General features: G+C 53.1%; 1 protein-coding gene across 4 annotated transcripts in view; it reads right to left on the reverse strand.

Annotated features, from left to right (window-relative positions):
* Positions 1-8,045: 8,045 nt before the first annotated feature.
* Positions 8,046-15,479, reverse strand: part of SAMD4A (sterile alpha motif domain containing 4A) — a 98,012-nt gene continuing 90,578 nt past the window's right edge. For 2 of the 4 annotated variants that reach the window (XR_013774538.1, XR_013774539.1), the window contains 5 exons: positions 14,450-14,651; positions 13,650-13,776; positions 11,449-12,209; positions 11,177-11,418; positions 8,046-10,186 (listed from right to left, as the gene is read on the reverse strand). Coding sequence is in view for 2 of the 4 variants with exons in the window: in XM_079307839.1 (XP_079163965.1) it covers positions 10,158-10,186; positions 12,126-12,209; positions 13,650-13,776; positions 14,450-14,651 (442 nt within the window). In the remaining 2 variants the exon portion in view is untranslated. The remainder of the gene's footprint in view (positions 10,187-11,176; positions 11,419-11,448; positions 12,210-13,649; positions 13,777-14,449; positions 14,652-15,479) is intronic. The other 2 variants (XM_079307839.1, XM_079307838.1) reach the window with 1 other exon arrangement.

A 15,479-nucleotide genomic window follows, 5' to 3' on the forward strand; every position in this document is an offset into this window, starting at 1 on the left:
TCTGGGATGGGTGGGGCTGCTACCCCCAGCTGAGTGCCCAGCTGGTGACTGGGAAACAAAAAAAAACCCAAAAACCTGCAGGGTTTGTTGGATTTGTTTCACCTTCTTGCTGCTCCTCGGAGCCAGAGGGATCAGGAGCACATTGGAGCAGGGGTGGTGGGTGCCAGTGGCTGCTCCTGGCATTGAATTTGGGGGGTCTCACAGTCTTCTTGTGCCCTTCTTGTGCCCTTCAGGAGGCCTCACATTGGCCTGAGGAAATACCTGGTTCATGGCTCAAGTTACATGAACAAATAAATCCCATCAGCAGCTGCAGCAGGAGACCTCAAAGGTGAAGCCAGGGTTGGGCTGGGTTGAGTTTCTAAGCTGGCTTGAAGACATTCCTGCTGTCCTCCAGCCTCCCAGGAAGCAGAAATTGCTGGGATTTGGGGAAAAAAAAAATAAAATGCATGGATCCCAGACTTCTGAGGAGCAGGGCAGCCCCAGTGAAGAGGGAAGGGGAACCACAGGGTCTGTGTCCACTGTGGTGGTCAGGGAGAGAGAAGGGATGATGAATGAAGTCTCCTCCAGGCATTGGTGTCTTTTTTATCCAACTGCTCTGAACTATTTGGAAATAATTCTCCTGGGAAGCCCCAGGAGCATTGGCAAGGCCTGTCCTTGTGGTGAAGCTGAGCTCTGTCTTTCTCACAGCTGTGCATTAGAGCTGGTGCTTGTGGTGGGAAATGGGCTGTCTGGGAAAACAGGCTCTTCTGCAAGAAATTATCTATTCCTTGCTTTTTTCCCCCTTTTTTTATTTTTTTTTTTTTTTTTTAAGGTATGGGATTGGGAAGGAGCCTCGCTGCTTTTGCAATCATGGGAAAATCTGTTGTCATTGGGGTGAAAAAATATTCAGCTTCAAAGTGTTAATAGCTCAAAAAATCCCCCAAAAACCTGAAACAAAAAGTTGAGACAGAAGGACCAAACCTGTTAAATAAGGTGACATTCCCCCAGCCCTGAACTTCCTGAATTCCCCAGGATTCCATCTGATTTTTCCTGTGCTCCATTCCTTTCCATTTATCCTGTGCTCCATTCCTTTCCTAATGCTCTCCAGTGCTGTGTGTTCCTTAACAATTTTATTTTCTCAAAGGTCCCACATCTGAGCAGTTTCTTTGAGTTTTTTTCCTGTCACTGTGATTATTTTGGGTGTTTCCCATCACCTCCTGCCCCTGTGCTGTGGAGTGACCAGTCCATAAATCCCTGTGCCCTATCCTGGGCTCTTTGGTCCTGTGTTCCACCTCTAGGTGCAGGTTTTTATTGTAGAATCATTAAATTTGGGAAAGCCCTCCCTGAGCCCAGCAGTTATCCCAGCACTGCCAAGCCCACCAGGATGCTTCAATTCAGGCAACTTCCTCCAGCTCTAGACCTCAAATTAGGTTATTTCTAGACAAAAATCTGCCTTCCAGTGACTGAGTGGCTGCAGGCAAGGGCTGGGATCATCCCTTCCACAACCTTCCACATTTTGGAGAGTTGATTAATGAGCTCTAGCAGCCCCTGGATCCTGCCCCTGGTCTCTGGAGCTCTGTTGGAGTTGGGAAAGAGCCCAGCTGTGCCCTTTGAGCCTTGGCTGAGCCCTTCTGTCCAGCTCCTGGAAACAACTTCTAGGAAAAGCTTTGCCTTCCAATTGTTTTTAAAGTTACACTCATGATTTAGGAGTTGAGAGGGCATAAAATATTAAAGCTGCTGTTAATAAGTATTGGCCTGAGAGGGACAGAAAATAAATCACAGTATTCAAAGGAATATTGCTGAAATGCACAGAGAATATTCACAAGGAATTTGTTTGCAGTTTTTAACAACTCTGTGTTGTGTTTTTGGTGTTGAGGTGTTGGCAGGTGAGCTGGACCACATTCCCTCTATTTGCTCTTCTCCTCCACACCAGGATTGCAGCAGGTGAAGCCAAAGTGAAAAATCCACTGTAAGAGGGACCAACTCCACTGCAAAGGCCTGAAAATTATTTTGGAGGTGCCAAGCCAAAACCCAGTGGAGCAGTTTTGGCCTCACAGGGGGTGATTCCTGGGAGCCCCTGCCCAGGTGCTGTGGGGGGGTGTCTGTGCTCCCCTCCTGCCTTGCTGTGGGTGCCTGGGAACCTCTCAGCACCCCCTGCTTCCACCAGGGAACCCCCAGCTCATCCAAAAACTGGCATTTCTTTAGCTGGAGCAAGGCAGGAGCTGCTGGAGAGCTGCAGCAGTGCCTGGAGGAGGTGACAGCCCCAGGACATGCTGCATCAGTGGGTAGGAAAAAGGCAAAAATTCAGGATCCAGTCACAGGAACCAGCTCCCCAAGGAAATGGTCACTGCACCAATCCTGCCAAAATTGCAGAAGCATTTGGACAGTTTATACATTTACTCATGTGATGACATTACAGGTAACTGTAGTTAGGGAGAACATTCCAGACAAGCAACCAGAAAATTATTACAGCCTTTGAGTATTAAAAAGGCACCAGGAATTTATTAGGCAATACAGAGAGCCAGGCTATAAAAACATTTATGTAAAGGGCTTGTTCTGCTGCAGAAAGTCAATAATTCAGGTTGCTGAGAAAGGGGATGCTCTGGGTATGTCATTTGCTTCAAAAAGCCTTGAAGAGCTCTAGAAAGAGGCACAGCCTGAGATGCCACATGGCTGCTTAAAAAGACAACAGAGTTCAAAAGATGCTGAGAAATGAACACTTTTCATAACACACCTTCCTAGCAGGAGCCAGGAGAAATTTTGGGGTGTCTGTGCAGGGCCAGGAGTGGGACTGGATGATCTTTGTGGGTCCCTTCTAGTTAATTCTGTGATCTCTGCTGGTTTTTGCTGCTGTGTAGGGTCCAGCCCTGGGCTCTGGGGGGCTGCACCCAGGTCTGTGCTCAGCTTCCCCAGCCTCTTTCCCATTGCTTTTCACCACTGGAAGGCTGGAAATGGCCTTGGTGCTGGAGGGAGGGAGAGAAGGTCAGGAAAGGGTTTGTAGGGAAGCAGCAGTGGGTGGGAGGGAGGCAGGGAGAGCTGGCAGGGGGTTTACAAAGGCTCTGCTCCAGCTGGTGATGCCCGTGGTCAGGGATGGATTCCCGGGCTCAGGGATGGATTCCCGGGGCAGGGATGGATTCCCGGGGTCAGGGATGGATTCCCGGGCAGGGATGGATTCCCGGGGTCAGGGATGGATTCCCGGGGTCAGGGATGGATGACCGGGGTCAGGGATGGATGACCGGGGTCAGGGATGGATTCCCAGGGTCAGGGATGGATGCCCGGGGTAGGGATGGATGCCCGGGCTCAGGGATGGATTCCCGGGCTCAGGGATGGATTCCCGGGCTCAGGGATGGATTCCCGGGCTCAGGGATGGATGCCCGGCTCAGGGATGGATGCCCGGGCTCAGGGATGGATGCTCGGGCTCAGGGATGGATGCTCGGGCTCAGGGATGGATTCCCGGGCTCAGGGATGGATTCCCGGGGTCAGGGATGGATTCCCGGGTAGGGATGGATTCCCGGGCTCAGGGATGGATTCCCAGGGTCAGGGATGGATGCCCGGGGTCAGGGATGGATGCCCGGGGTCAGGGGATGGATGCCCGGGCTCAGGGATGGATTCCCGGGCAGGGATGGATGCCCGGGGTCAGGGATGGATTCCCGGGGTCAGGGATGGATGCCCGGGGTCAGGGATGGATGCCCAGGGTAGGGATGGATGCCCGGGGTCAGGGAATGGATTCCCGGGCTCAGGGATGTATTCCCGGGCTCAGGGATGGATTCCCGGGCTCAGGGATGGATTCCCGGGTCAGGGATGGATACCCGGACTCAGGGATGGATTCCCGGGCTCAGGGATGGATGCCCGGCTCAGGGATGGATTCCCGGGCTCAGGGATGGATTCCCAGGCTCAGGGATGGATGCCTCAGCTCAGGGATGGATTCCCGGGTCAGGGATGGATGCCTGGGCTCAGGGATGGATGCCCGGGGTCAGGGATGGATTCCCGGGCTCAGGGATGGATGTCCGGCTCAGGGATGGATTCCCGGGGCAGGGATGGATGGATTCCCGGGGCAGGGATGGATGGATTCCCGGGGCTCGGCTGCTCCCGCTCGGGGCTCGCACAGTCTGTGGCTCCCTCTGCTGAGCCCGGCCCCAGCTCTGCCGGCCGCAGGAGCAGCAGGGGCTCCCGAGGGGCTGGAAATGCATTTTCCAGAGTCCCAGGGATCACCCGGGTACCACACTGGGGCTGTGGGGGTGGGAGAAGGGCATCCAGCTCCTTCCACTGCATCCCACTGCGGGGGGATGCTGCAAACACCCACCTGTGCTGCCTCTTGACAGGGATGCTGGTTTGCCCAAAAGCAGAGGCTACATGCCAGGTTGAGATATTAAAAAAGGATTTTTATTATTTTAAATTAGTCCAAAAATCTATTTTCTTTAGATAAATGGGGATTTTGACTCAGCTTGACCACATCTCCTCTGACCAGGCTCTCTCAGTGGGATGTTGTTGTAGAAAAAAGAGGGAAAATCATAGAAACACAGAATGGTTTTGGTTGCAAGAAAGAGATTGTCTGTCCAGACCCATGCTGTGGGCAGGGACACCACCACTATCCCAGGTTATTCCAAGCCCTGCTTAACCTGGCTTTGAACACTTCCAGGGATAGGGCAGCCTCAGATTCTCTGGACAGCCTGTGCCATGGCCCCAGCACCTTCTGAGCAAAGAATTTCTTCCTGACGTCCCATTTAAATCTCTCCTCTTTTAGTTTAAAACTTTTCCCCTGCTGTTCTGCTCCTCTCAGCCTGTGCTTTGGGAGGGGCCATGAGGAGCTCTGTGGGTATCAGGTACCCCAGCTGATCCCATGGCAGCATCCCTTACCTGCAGGGACACCCATCCTGCCCCATTCCAGGTGTGCTGATCCCAGCTAAAGCAGCTCCCAGCCTGGGAGAAGTGGCCACACTGCTGGCCTGGGCAGCAGCATCAGCTGGTTGGTTGTCCATCCTGAGAGCATTCCTGGCTGGCAGCCAGGCCAGCAGCATGGGGAATTCATTATTCCTTGATCCCGAGGAGCTCTGCTGGAAAAGCATCTTGCATAAAAACCTCCCTGGAGTGGGAAATCCCTGCCTGCTGCCACTGAGAGGTTGTTCCCTGGGATATTCCCCTTGCTGTTAAACGAGGAATTTGTCCCCACACTAGGAACTAAGGGTCAGATAGAAGGGACAGGAGCATCCCCAGGGCTGGAGCTGCTTCTCCATCACCTTTTGGGATAGGCAGAGATGGAATAAAAGGTCATGGTAACACGTGTGGGGTAATCCAGCTCCTGCTGGGATCATGACAGCCCAGAAGCTGCTGGGGCAGCAGCCACCAGCTCCTGGCTCTGCTCCCAGCTGGATATGGGCTGCAGCCTCTGCTGGGCAGGAGAAGGGACCTGATTTCCCCAGGCTGGATGGGGCTCAGTTGTGGTGGAATCTGGGTACACCCAGGTAAATCCTTTAGTGCCCAGAATGGATTCATCCAACAGTTTCTGGCAGCAGGGAAATTATTTTTGTTCCTCCTGCTTTTCCTTTTTTAAGCCTCTTTTCCTTTTGTCACAGACTCTCCCTAACATGTGGCTGCCATGGGCTTTTCCTTGGAGCCTTTTCAGCACTTCCAACTCCATTTTACAACCCAGGTTTTTCTGCCTTTTTCTTTCCATTCTCTGTTAGTAGAACAGTCCTGTGCTGTGACATCCTGATAGCAGCACAGGGACCTGGAAAGGCAAACTGTTCATGAAAGGAAATGGCTTATTTTTGGGATTTAGGTTTGCCTGAGCTGTGTTGGGAGGCCAATTCCCCACGAGTGCAGGGAGCCATGGCCAGCTGTGGATGTGGATGCTCTCATGGACAGGGAAATGCACCATGGCAAATATTTCCCTTCTGGGGTGGCCCAGCCCAAAATACCTGGGAGCATCCTAAATAGAAGGAGCTTGAGGACATGGTTTTGGGGTCTGGGCACCATCAGCATTTGGAGAGTTCACCAGGAGCCTCATCCTAGGAGAAGCAGCAGATGAAGTGTTCAAACAATCAGGATAAACTCTGTTTGTTCTGCTCCTCATGGGGGACGTGAGCCACCACAGGGACAGTGAGCAGGACACCCAGGAGGTCTCTGGAGAGCATCCCTGGACCTGGATCAGGAATGGCTGATGAGGCAGAGGAGAGCCTGCAGAGCTGGGCTTGATCAGCCTGGAGATGTGGGGGCTCAGTTTGAGAGAATAAGGAAAAACCAGGGGCAGAAGGTCCTGAGGGTCCACCAGAAGTGGCAGCACCAGCTCTGAGCATCCTTCCCTGCTTGATCCAGCCCCTGGAGGGTCTGAAATGTGCAGGTTTGAAACCATGCCTTGAATCCCACCCCAAGTGTCTCCACACACACACAGAGGCTCTGGGCCAAGCCTCTGCAGCCTCTGAGCTGCTCCAGCCCCAATTCCTGCCGATTTCAAAGGAAAATCCTGTGTGTAAACAGCTCCTGGGGCATGTGCATCCCAAAGGGACAGTGAAGCAGCTGTGTGGGGAATGCTAGGGATGTGGAAGCTCTGCCACAGGTTTTAAATAAAGATCCCCAACCCCTGTGGAACTCTGGAGGGCTCTTCCCCTCTCACCCACGGGACAAACATCTATTGAATTCCAATTTTTTTTCACTTTAAGGAGTCCAAAGCCGCCTGCCAAAAAGGGGATAAATAAGGAGGCGCCACACCCCAGTGTTACAAAACCTTGTATTAATCATCTCCCTTCACTTTCAATATAGCAGATATGAAATATAGCCATGGTTCCTAGTTACACGGGAGGAAATGAGTAATAAATACATCGGAGCAAGTGGAAATCATGAGGGTGTTTCACTGGGAACAACATTGGAAAACTGTACACTTGCAAAGACTGGCATCTCCAAACATTAGTATTTCTTTATATCAGGAAGCTTTTACATGTAACAAACATGCTATTGCCATATATGACCAAAAAAAAAAAAAAAAAAAAAAGAAATTAAAATTTTAAAAAATAGGCATTGCTCGGCAACATTAACTAGGCAAAAATAGTTCTTTTGTGCACTAGATTTGTACAGAAAAACCAGGACAAAAGGCATGCATGGACAAGGAGAGGCTGCCCGGGAACGGCATGCAACAGAAGAGAGGTCAAAGCTCTTTAAAGTCAGCTTACAATAGGCATAAATACATCAGGGTTATATATATTAATAAGGGAGGAAGTATTCTGTTTAACATTATTAACATTCCTGTTTTTTTAATGTATTTTTCTTTGTTTTTTTTGTTTTTTTTTTCTTCCTATTCCTCCCAGAGGAATACACATTCACCTTTAAGTAAAGATAAAGGAATACAAAAAATAAAACTCACTTTTGCAAACTCTGATGACTCGTATAAAATCAACTTTAGTGTTATCGTCGCTGTGTGCAAATTATAGACGTCTGCGGGACCCACTTTCCACCAGGCACATTCCGAAAGCCAAACCCGACATGGAGAAAAGGTGACAACAAAAATCCTTTCCCTAAGCGCTGCCCCAGGGATTTTCCTGCTGGATGCTGCCCGATTTCCCCGCTAAACCGCTCGGGGGGTTTTGCTGAGCTGAGCCCAGCAGAGCCCAGCCCAGCCGAGCTCGGGGCTCGTCCCTGGGGTGGGGATGACACGAGGGACAGGGTTGTGTCGCCGCGGGTGTCGCATCGTGGGTGTGCCGGGCTCCCCGGGGCCGGGGGACAACAGCACCGGGAAAAAATCCCCGACAGCGCTGGGGGAGCCCGGGCTGGGGCTGGGCGAGCAGCCCGAGCGGGGAACTCGCCCGCCCGACAGCGGGACAGCGGCGGCGACATCCCGGCAGGACAGCGGGGACATCATCCCCGACAGGACAGAGAGGGGACAAGGTGACATCCCCGACAGAATAGCGGGGGGACATCCCGACAGGACAGAGGGGACATCCCGACAGGACAGTGGGGGGACATCATCCCCGACAGGACAGCAAGGTGACATCCCCACAGGACAGAGAGGGGACATCCCGACAGGACAGGGGGGGGACATCCCGACAGGACAGCGTCACTGGGGCGAGCGGGGATACAAAAAGAAAGGCACTGCCGCTTTATTACTGAATATTTGACTTCACAGCCTCGCTCATGCAACTGTTGGGTAGTTTTTTTTTTTCTTCTTTTTTTTTTTTTTTTTTTTTTTAAATAATTTTTATTTTTTTTATGATTCAACCTTTTTTTTTTTTTTCTTTCCCTTTTAAGCTTCTTTCCCTGGAGCTCTGCCGCCTGCACTTAGCACCGGCAGCCAGAGCCAGGCAGCACTTCCCGAATGCAACTGAAGCCACATTTTTGTTGTTTTTTACTCAGAAAAAAACAAAACAAGAAACAGCAAACACAACTAAGTCGTTATTAACCTCTACACTGTCAATGGAAAATAAGCTTTTTTTTTTTTTTTTAACATCAAAAGGATAAAACAATTGAATTATTTGGTGGTTGTTAATAACAGACATTATCATGGTTCCCAGCCATAGCAAGTTAATAGGTAAAATATCCAAAATAATCTCTCTGAACAATCAGAAAACCTCCGTGCCCATAGTCAGCGAAGGAATAAATAGAATTTCAGCTCTGTAAATACACTGGAATCTCCCTGAGGGAGGCTCCTGCTACGGTGGTTCTGCTCACACCTCACAAGCTGGGGGTGCTCGGGGGTGACCCAGGTCCCCAGCGCTGACCCTGCTTTGCCTTCACCTCCTCACACCTCTTCCCAACCTCCCTGGCCTTCAGGTTTTCCCTTCTCCACCCTCCCCATCACCCCCCTCAACCTCCTGGCTGCTGGGAAGCAGGACACCAAGGAACAGCAAACATAAAACATTGCATTTGGCACTTGGGTTTTTGTGTATATATATATATATATATGTGTATATATATATATAATTATATATATATATATTTTTATTTTTTTTTTTTAGAAAAACAACTTAAAAACGCTGCATGACAAAAGGATTCACACATGTCCCAGCCCTGCCCATGCTTGGGCTCCCCCTGAGCCCTGCTCTCTCTGATCCTGCCCATGTCCTCACAGCCCATTTTGCAAATATTGCTGCAACCCATCAGCTCAATTAATTAATTTTACATTTGTTATTAGGCCATCAAAGGACTCGGGGCAGTATCAGGACCGGTGGGAGCATCACTGCAGGTCTGAGATTTACCAATTTAACACCAAATTCTGCTCCTGTTATAAAAAGCAGTGGCAGGTGAGGGGCAGCTCAGCCACTGCCATCCCCATCTCCTGCTGGCACACGGTTAATGCCAAGAAAACAAGGCTGTGAAGCTGCAATTTGGTGCCTTTTGTAGCTTGGGTTTTATTTGGGGTTTCCTTCATCCCTCTTTGGCCATGCTGGAAAAGCCCCTTACAGCTGGATTTGGGCAGGCTGGGCCAGATGTGTGGAGCCAGGATGCAGCAGCTTCCCAGCACCTGCACAGGCAAGGCAGGAGACACTGAAACTCTCCCAGTGTCCCTGAATTTGCAGATTCCCCCTGGACCCTCCTCTGGGTGAGACACCCCCACTCCATCCCAATTCCTGATCCTAGGGGGGCATAGGGATGGGACTGACCCTCCACTGCCCTGAGCACAATGCTGCCTCCACACTGCAGATCTCTTGGCTAAACTGAAAGGGAATTTTGGGGTTATTTTATTATTTCTGTTTCAGTCTGGGCTGGCCGGGTCAGTCCGTGCCCGAAGCTCCCGGCAGCGCAGGCAAATCCTCCCCAGAGGGTTTTTGGTCACACAGCCCCACGTGGTGCTCCATGCTCCTTGGTATCCTCCTCCAGGAACAGGCTTTGCCACGGTGCTCTGGTGAACCCTCTGTTGTCAGCATCTCCTCCTCCATGTCCCCCCCATCCTCCCCATGCTGCTTCATCATCGTCGCTGAGATATTTATTTTTTTTTTTGCCATCTTCCCCCCATCCCGACCTTTAGCATGGATGTAATAAATGACAACACAAATTCCAAGTCTAATGATATGTTCACAAGGACAATCTACACATTCACAAAATTAAAACAGAAGAGAGAGAGAGAGAGAGAGGAGAGGAGAGAGGAGAAGGGATGCAAGCTATCGCTGAGGCTGCCTCAAGCCCCGACCTCGCCGCTGGACCCGCAGCAGTTGGTGTTGTCCCCGCCAGTGTCCCTGTGGCGACGCCTTCTAGATCGTGGAGGTTCTGTCCACACCATCTGCAAGCAGGAAGGGAGAGTTAGGAGCAGCCACAGTGAGTATGGTACCCCCCAAGCTGGGGGTTTGGAGGATGGACCCCCCCCCCCAGATCACCCTCAAGTCATAGCTCCAACAGAGAGGTGGTGTTAGGGCCACCCCCACCACCTCCCATGTCCCCAAGGGGTGCAGAAGGGTTTTGGGGTGTCACTGCTCTGCTGGTCCCTCTGTGCCACCAGCTGTCCCCACCCCACAGCAGCTTCTGTCCCAAAGCTGGTCCAGGCCTTCTGGCACAACCCCACAACCGCTTTCCCAGGAGCAGAGGGGGTTTGTGGGCACAAGGCAGGTGACAATCTGGGACTCCCCTGCAGCGAGACAAGCTCATGTGCCCCTGACCAGGAGTCAGGGGGCAGGGACAGAGCTGGTCCCAGGGGCTGCATTGCCCACAGTTCACCCAGCCCTGAAACACCTGCACCGCAGAGGATGCAAAATTTTCCTCCATCTGAGGATCATGGAAGGACAAAAAGCCCCCAGGAGTCCTTTCTGTCCCCCCAGAGCCCCTGTTCCCAGCACCCTGTGACAGCAGGGATGCATCCAGCCACAGCCCAAACCCAGAAGTGAGAGGTCCATGACCCACCCCAAAGCCTCACAACTGACCCCAGTTCCAGCAGCCCCTGTCCCACCCCTGGGGCAGAAATCAGCACCCAACAGCACTTCCAACCCTTCAGCCCTGATCCACCCCCTGCCCCCATCCCAAACCCCATCCCAGGGATGCAGAGAGGCAGGAGGCAGCTCCCACAGTGCTGTGGAACAGAGAATTCCCTGTTACCACTTGGGGCACCACAGCCACCTCCCTCCTCGACACTAAAAACAAACAGGTTTGTTACGCTTTTTTTTTTTTTTTTTTTCTCCCCCGAAAGGTTTATTTTTTTAAGAGCTATTTATAGCAACGACCGGTTTGGAGAGGCTCGGGGAATGCGACCTGGAAAAAAAATAACTTGGAGGAACAGTACCCTGCAGAGGAACAAGACAGCTAAGCCTCAGCTGGGCACACGCCGGAGAAACGCTTCGGGTGACAGAAGTGTCCTTGTTTTCCCAGCCAGCGATGCTGCCAGGGCCCTGCTGCTTCCCACAGTCCTTGTTCTCCTGCTCCTGTCCCTGGGAAGGGCTGTTGGATCTGCAGGGAGCTTGGTGGCACTTGTCCTCCCCGAGGGCTCCTGGTGGCACTCATCCTCCCCGAGGGCTCCTGGTGGCACTCGTCCTCCCCAAGAGCTCCTGGTGGCACTTGTCCGTCACAGTCCGGGATTTCCGCAGCAGGAATTGGGGGATCCGGGCTCATCCCGTCGTGCTTGGGGCTCCAGGGTGTTGCCCAGGGGCACTGGGAGCTTCTGGTGCTGGTGCTTTGTGCTGCACCAGCCTCTCCATCGCTCTGCTGCTGCTGCTTTTTCCATCTTCCCTGCTTGTTTCTGCCCCGGTCCTCCTCCCTCCCCGTGCCCGTTATCCGCTGGCACCCCCGGCTGTGTGTGGACTGCCAGCCCCTGGCACAGCCCCTGGCACAGCCCCTGGCAGGGATTCAGCCCCCAGCTCTGGGGGATCCAGTGGCAGAAGGGCACAACACTCCAAAGCCCGTGACCCCTCCGAGCACACCGGCGGCAGGGGCTTTACGAGAGCTAACGAGAGTAGCGAGCTAACACTAATTATCATTAGCAAGCTGACGAGTGGCTAATTAGCACAGACTCCACTAGTGCTGGTGCAATCCCTGCGTTCAGCTTTACCCCCTGCCCCGGGCACCTCGCCGAGAGGAGCCAAAATTCCCAGGTGAACACGCCCAGGTCTGGCCCCGCTCTCACAGCCACAGCCTGTCCCAGCTCTTGGGGGGCACGGGGCAGGGGCAGGTGCTGGGGGGCTCAGCAGAGGTGGCGTGGACGTGCTGGAAGAGCCCCAGCAGCAGGGAATGCTCACCGCTGAGCGCGTGCTCCGTCATGCTCAGGCACAGGGACTCCAGCCTGTTGTTGATGTCAGGTTCAGTCACCGGCACCTGGAACTCTGCAGGGAGACAGGGAAGAGGAGATCCTGGTCAGGGACCTGCAGGGACCCTGCCTGCCTGCTCCGTGTGGGAAAAGCACCTGAAAAATGCCCCAGGAGGGTCTGACAGGATTCATCTTCAGCAAGACACACTCAAAAAAGCAGTCATCACTCCCTGCTACACATAGGGGATGAATGTGAGGGGGTTCAGGTGCCAGTAAAAGCTGCAAGGGGAAGCTGGAGCAAGAGCAGAACCCCATCCAGGGAGGGGCAGCCCTGGTCATCTCCTGGGGATGGATGCTGTCTGTGCAGGCAGGGTTAGTGCTTGGACATGGGATGGCAGCACAGACCAGCAGAGCCACTGTCTGCTTGTCTGGACCAGCATGGCTCCCACTCAGTCACCCACCACATCCCTGCAGGGTGAGCACAAAAAAGAAGACACACACATGAAGTTTGGAGTGTTCCAGTACCTCCATCCTAATCTAAACAGCAGCGAACCTTCCCCACCCTGTAGCAAAACCTGCAAACACAGCTTTGTGCTACTGTGCTGGACAGCATCTCCCCCTTCCCACTGGCTCACAGAACATGGGATGAGATCCAGGAGGGCTGAGGTCCCCCCACAGCCTGGCAAACAGTGGTTGGTGAGGCCAGCATCACATCATTGCTTATTTTCCTTGCAACTTAACCCACATCTCTGGCTCCCCAACCCTCCTACGCCCTCATCTACCGCAAAGAGAAACCCATTTATTCTGCAAAGCCTGAGAAATGCCCCCTTGTGCCAGTGTTTAATCAACACCCAGGAACAGCTGCTGCTCCTGCTGCACAGAACATTTGCTGCCCAAATGCTGCAGTTTAACACTCAGGGTGTGTGAGGCCAGCAGCAGTGTGGGGATGAGGGTGAGTTTACTCGGGATGGATTCCCCATCCCGAGGTGTAAATGGTGTGCTGGGAGGAAAAGGCAGGCTCAAAGGCTGAGGAAGGGACACACAAACAGGCTTCCTCAGGGCCAGGATGCTCCAGGTCCAGGGTCCAAGGTCAGCAGGATCCTCCCTGAATCAGAGGATGCTCCTCTGTACAGGAGCACTTTGGCAGGGCTGGGGAAGGAAGCACTGACACAGCAGCACTTCCCTTCACACGCACTGTGGAAAGAATTTCCCTTGAGTGCATGAAGGCAGCCCTTCCTCACCAGGGCTCCACAGCCACCCATGGGGAAAAAGTGATGGATGAGCCACCTTCCCTCCTGCCATGAGCCCCTTCAGAAGGAGCTAGGCAAGGCAGCAGCACTGTAACAGAGTCAACATGGCACAACACGGTCAAAAATCCCTCCAGCCATGCCTGTGGTTAACCAGGAATTCAGAGACACCCCAGCGGGAGCACCCTGGTGTCTGTGGGCACGGCTCCTCTCACCTCCCCTCATCTCACCTGGCTGTGGGTGAGTGGAAAAGCACCAGTGCTGCCTACCTGGCTGCTGGAACATCAGCATGGTCTGGGGGGACGTGTGGACCGGCAGCGAGCGCGTCCTCTGCACCGAGCTGTGGCTCCGGCTGGGCATGCTGTTACTGCCCCCAGGGTTGGCAAACCACAGGTTCTGTGGGCAGCAAACACAAGCTGTGGGATGCAAGGCACAGCCCTCTGTGCCATGGGGTTATAACCACTTTGGGATTGTAGAATTACAGGATGGTTTGGGTTGGAAGGGACCTTACAGGTAATTTTGTTTCTACTCTCTCTCATGGGCAGAGACACCTTCCACTGTCCCAGGCTGCTCCAAGCCTTGTCCAACCTGATCTTGGACACTTCCAGGGATCCAGGGGCAGCCACAGATTCTGTGGGTAACCTGTACCAGGGCCTGCTCACCCTCAGAGAGAAGAATTCTTTCCCAGCATCTCATCTAAATCTCCCTTCTGCCAGTTCAAAACCCTCCCCTTTCTCCTATCACTACCTGCTCTTGTCAAAATCTCCTCTCCCTGTTTTATAAACCACTTTAAGGACTCAGCTTTTCCCCTTCTGTTGCTTAGCTCATACCCCTCCCACTGCTCCCACTGCACAGTGGGGAGAGCAACCCAAATGCTTAAAAACTGCTTGAAAAGTAGGAAAAAAGTGTGAATCTGGAGAAGTCAGAGAAGGAAAATAATGGGAGAGAACAACCCAAATGCCTGCAAACTGCTTGAAGAGTGGGGATCTGGAGAAGTTAGAGAAGAAAAGCAAGTGATGCTCCCGGGGAAGGGATGGAAGAGCTGGAAATGCCACAAATGTCAACCAACCTGTCTGCCCTGCTTGAGGATGGCAGGGCTGGCAGCAGGGCTGCGCTGGGGGGTGCCCAGCAGCCCCGTGGGGCCCAGCAGCCCCAGCCTGGCCGTGGGGAGGTTTCGGGAGGGGATCTGGAACTGGCGGGGGTTCCTCCGGGCCAGCCCTGCCCCCGCGGAGCCGGCGGTGGGGAGCGAGTTGGACTGGCCAAAGCCTCGGCTGCAGGGGGAGAGGGAGAGCACCAGGGTGAGCCACTGAGCCTGGGGAGGGGCCCTGAGCCTCCCATCCCACTCCAGGGTGAGCCACTGAGCCCGGGGAGGGGCCCTGAGCCTCCCATCCCACTCCAGGGTGAGCCACTGAGCCCGGGGAGGGGCCCTGAGCCTCCCATCCCATCCCATCCCATCCCATCCCATCCCATCCCATCCCATCCCATCCCATCCCATCCCATCCCATCCCATCCCATCCCATCCCATCCCATCCCATCCCATCCCAGGGTGAGACATTGAGCCCTGGGAGGGGTCCTGAGCCTCCCATCCTGTCCCATCCCATCCCATCCCATCCCAACCCATCCCAACACACCCCAGGATTAGACACTGAGCCCTGGGAGGGGTCCTGAGCCTCCCATCCCACCCAGAGGAGGTCCCTGCACAGGCAGTGGGAAAGGGGCAGTCTGGATGTGCAGCATCCTCTCTTCTTCCCATCTGCCAGTGCCTTCCCTCCCTTCTGCAGCTCTCAGAGCCACACTGGTTTTCATTAAAGCTTATTTTACTACTGAAAAATGGGTCTGTTCTTAAATACGATCTAAAAGAATTCAGGTAATGCCCCAGGAACTTGATTTCTTTGAGATTTCTCATGAGTGGATTCTCTAGTGTCTAATTTAAGTTCAGCTTTTGCTATTGGGTTTTCCCTTTCCCCTTCCAGGAGGTTCATTTTTACAAATATGGTCACCTCTGAGACTTCTCAAATTCTGTAAAATTTGGTTAGAATGACCTAACAAATCCAAGTTTTATTAGGGAGAGCTGAGCTAAAGGTGCTTTCCTGAAATCT

The sequence above is a fragment of the Erithacus rubecula genome (genome assembly GCF_903797595.1).
Source record: "Erithacus rubecula genome assembly, chromosome: 6".
NCBI lineage: Eukaryota > Metazoa > Chordata > Aves > Passeriformes > Muscicapidae > Erithacus > Erithacus rubecula.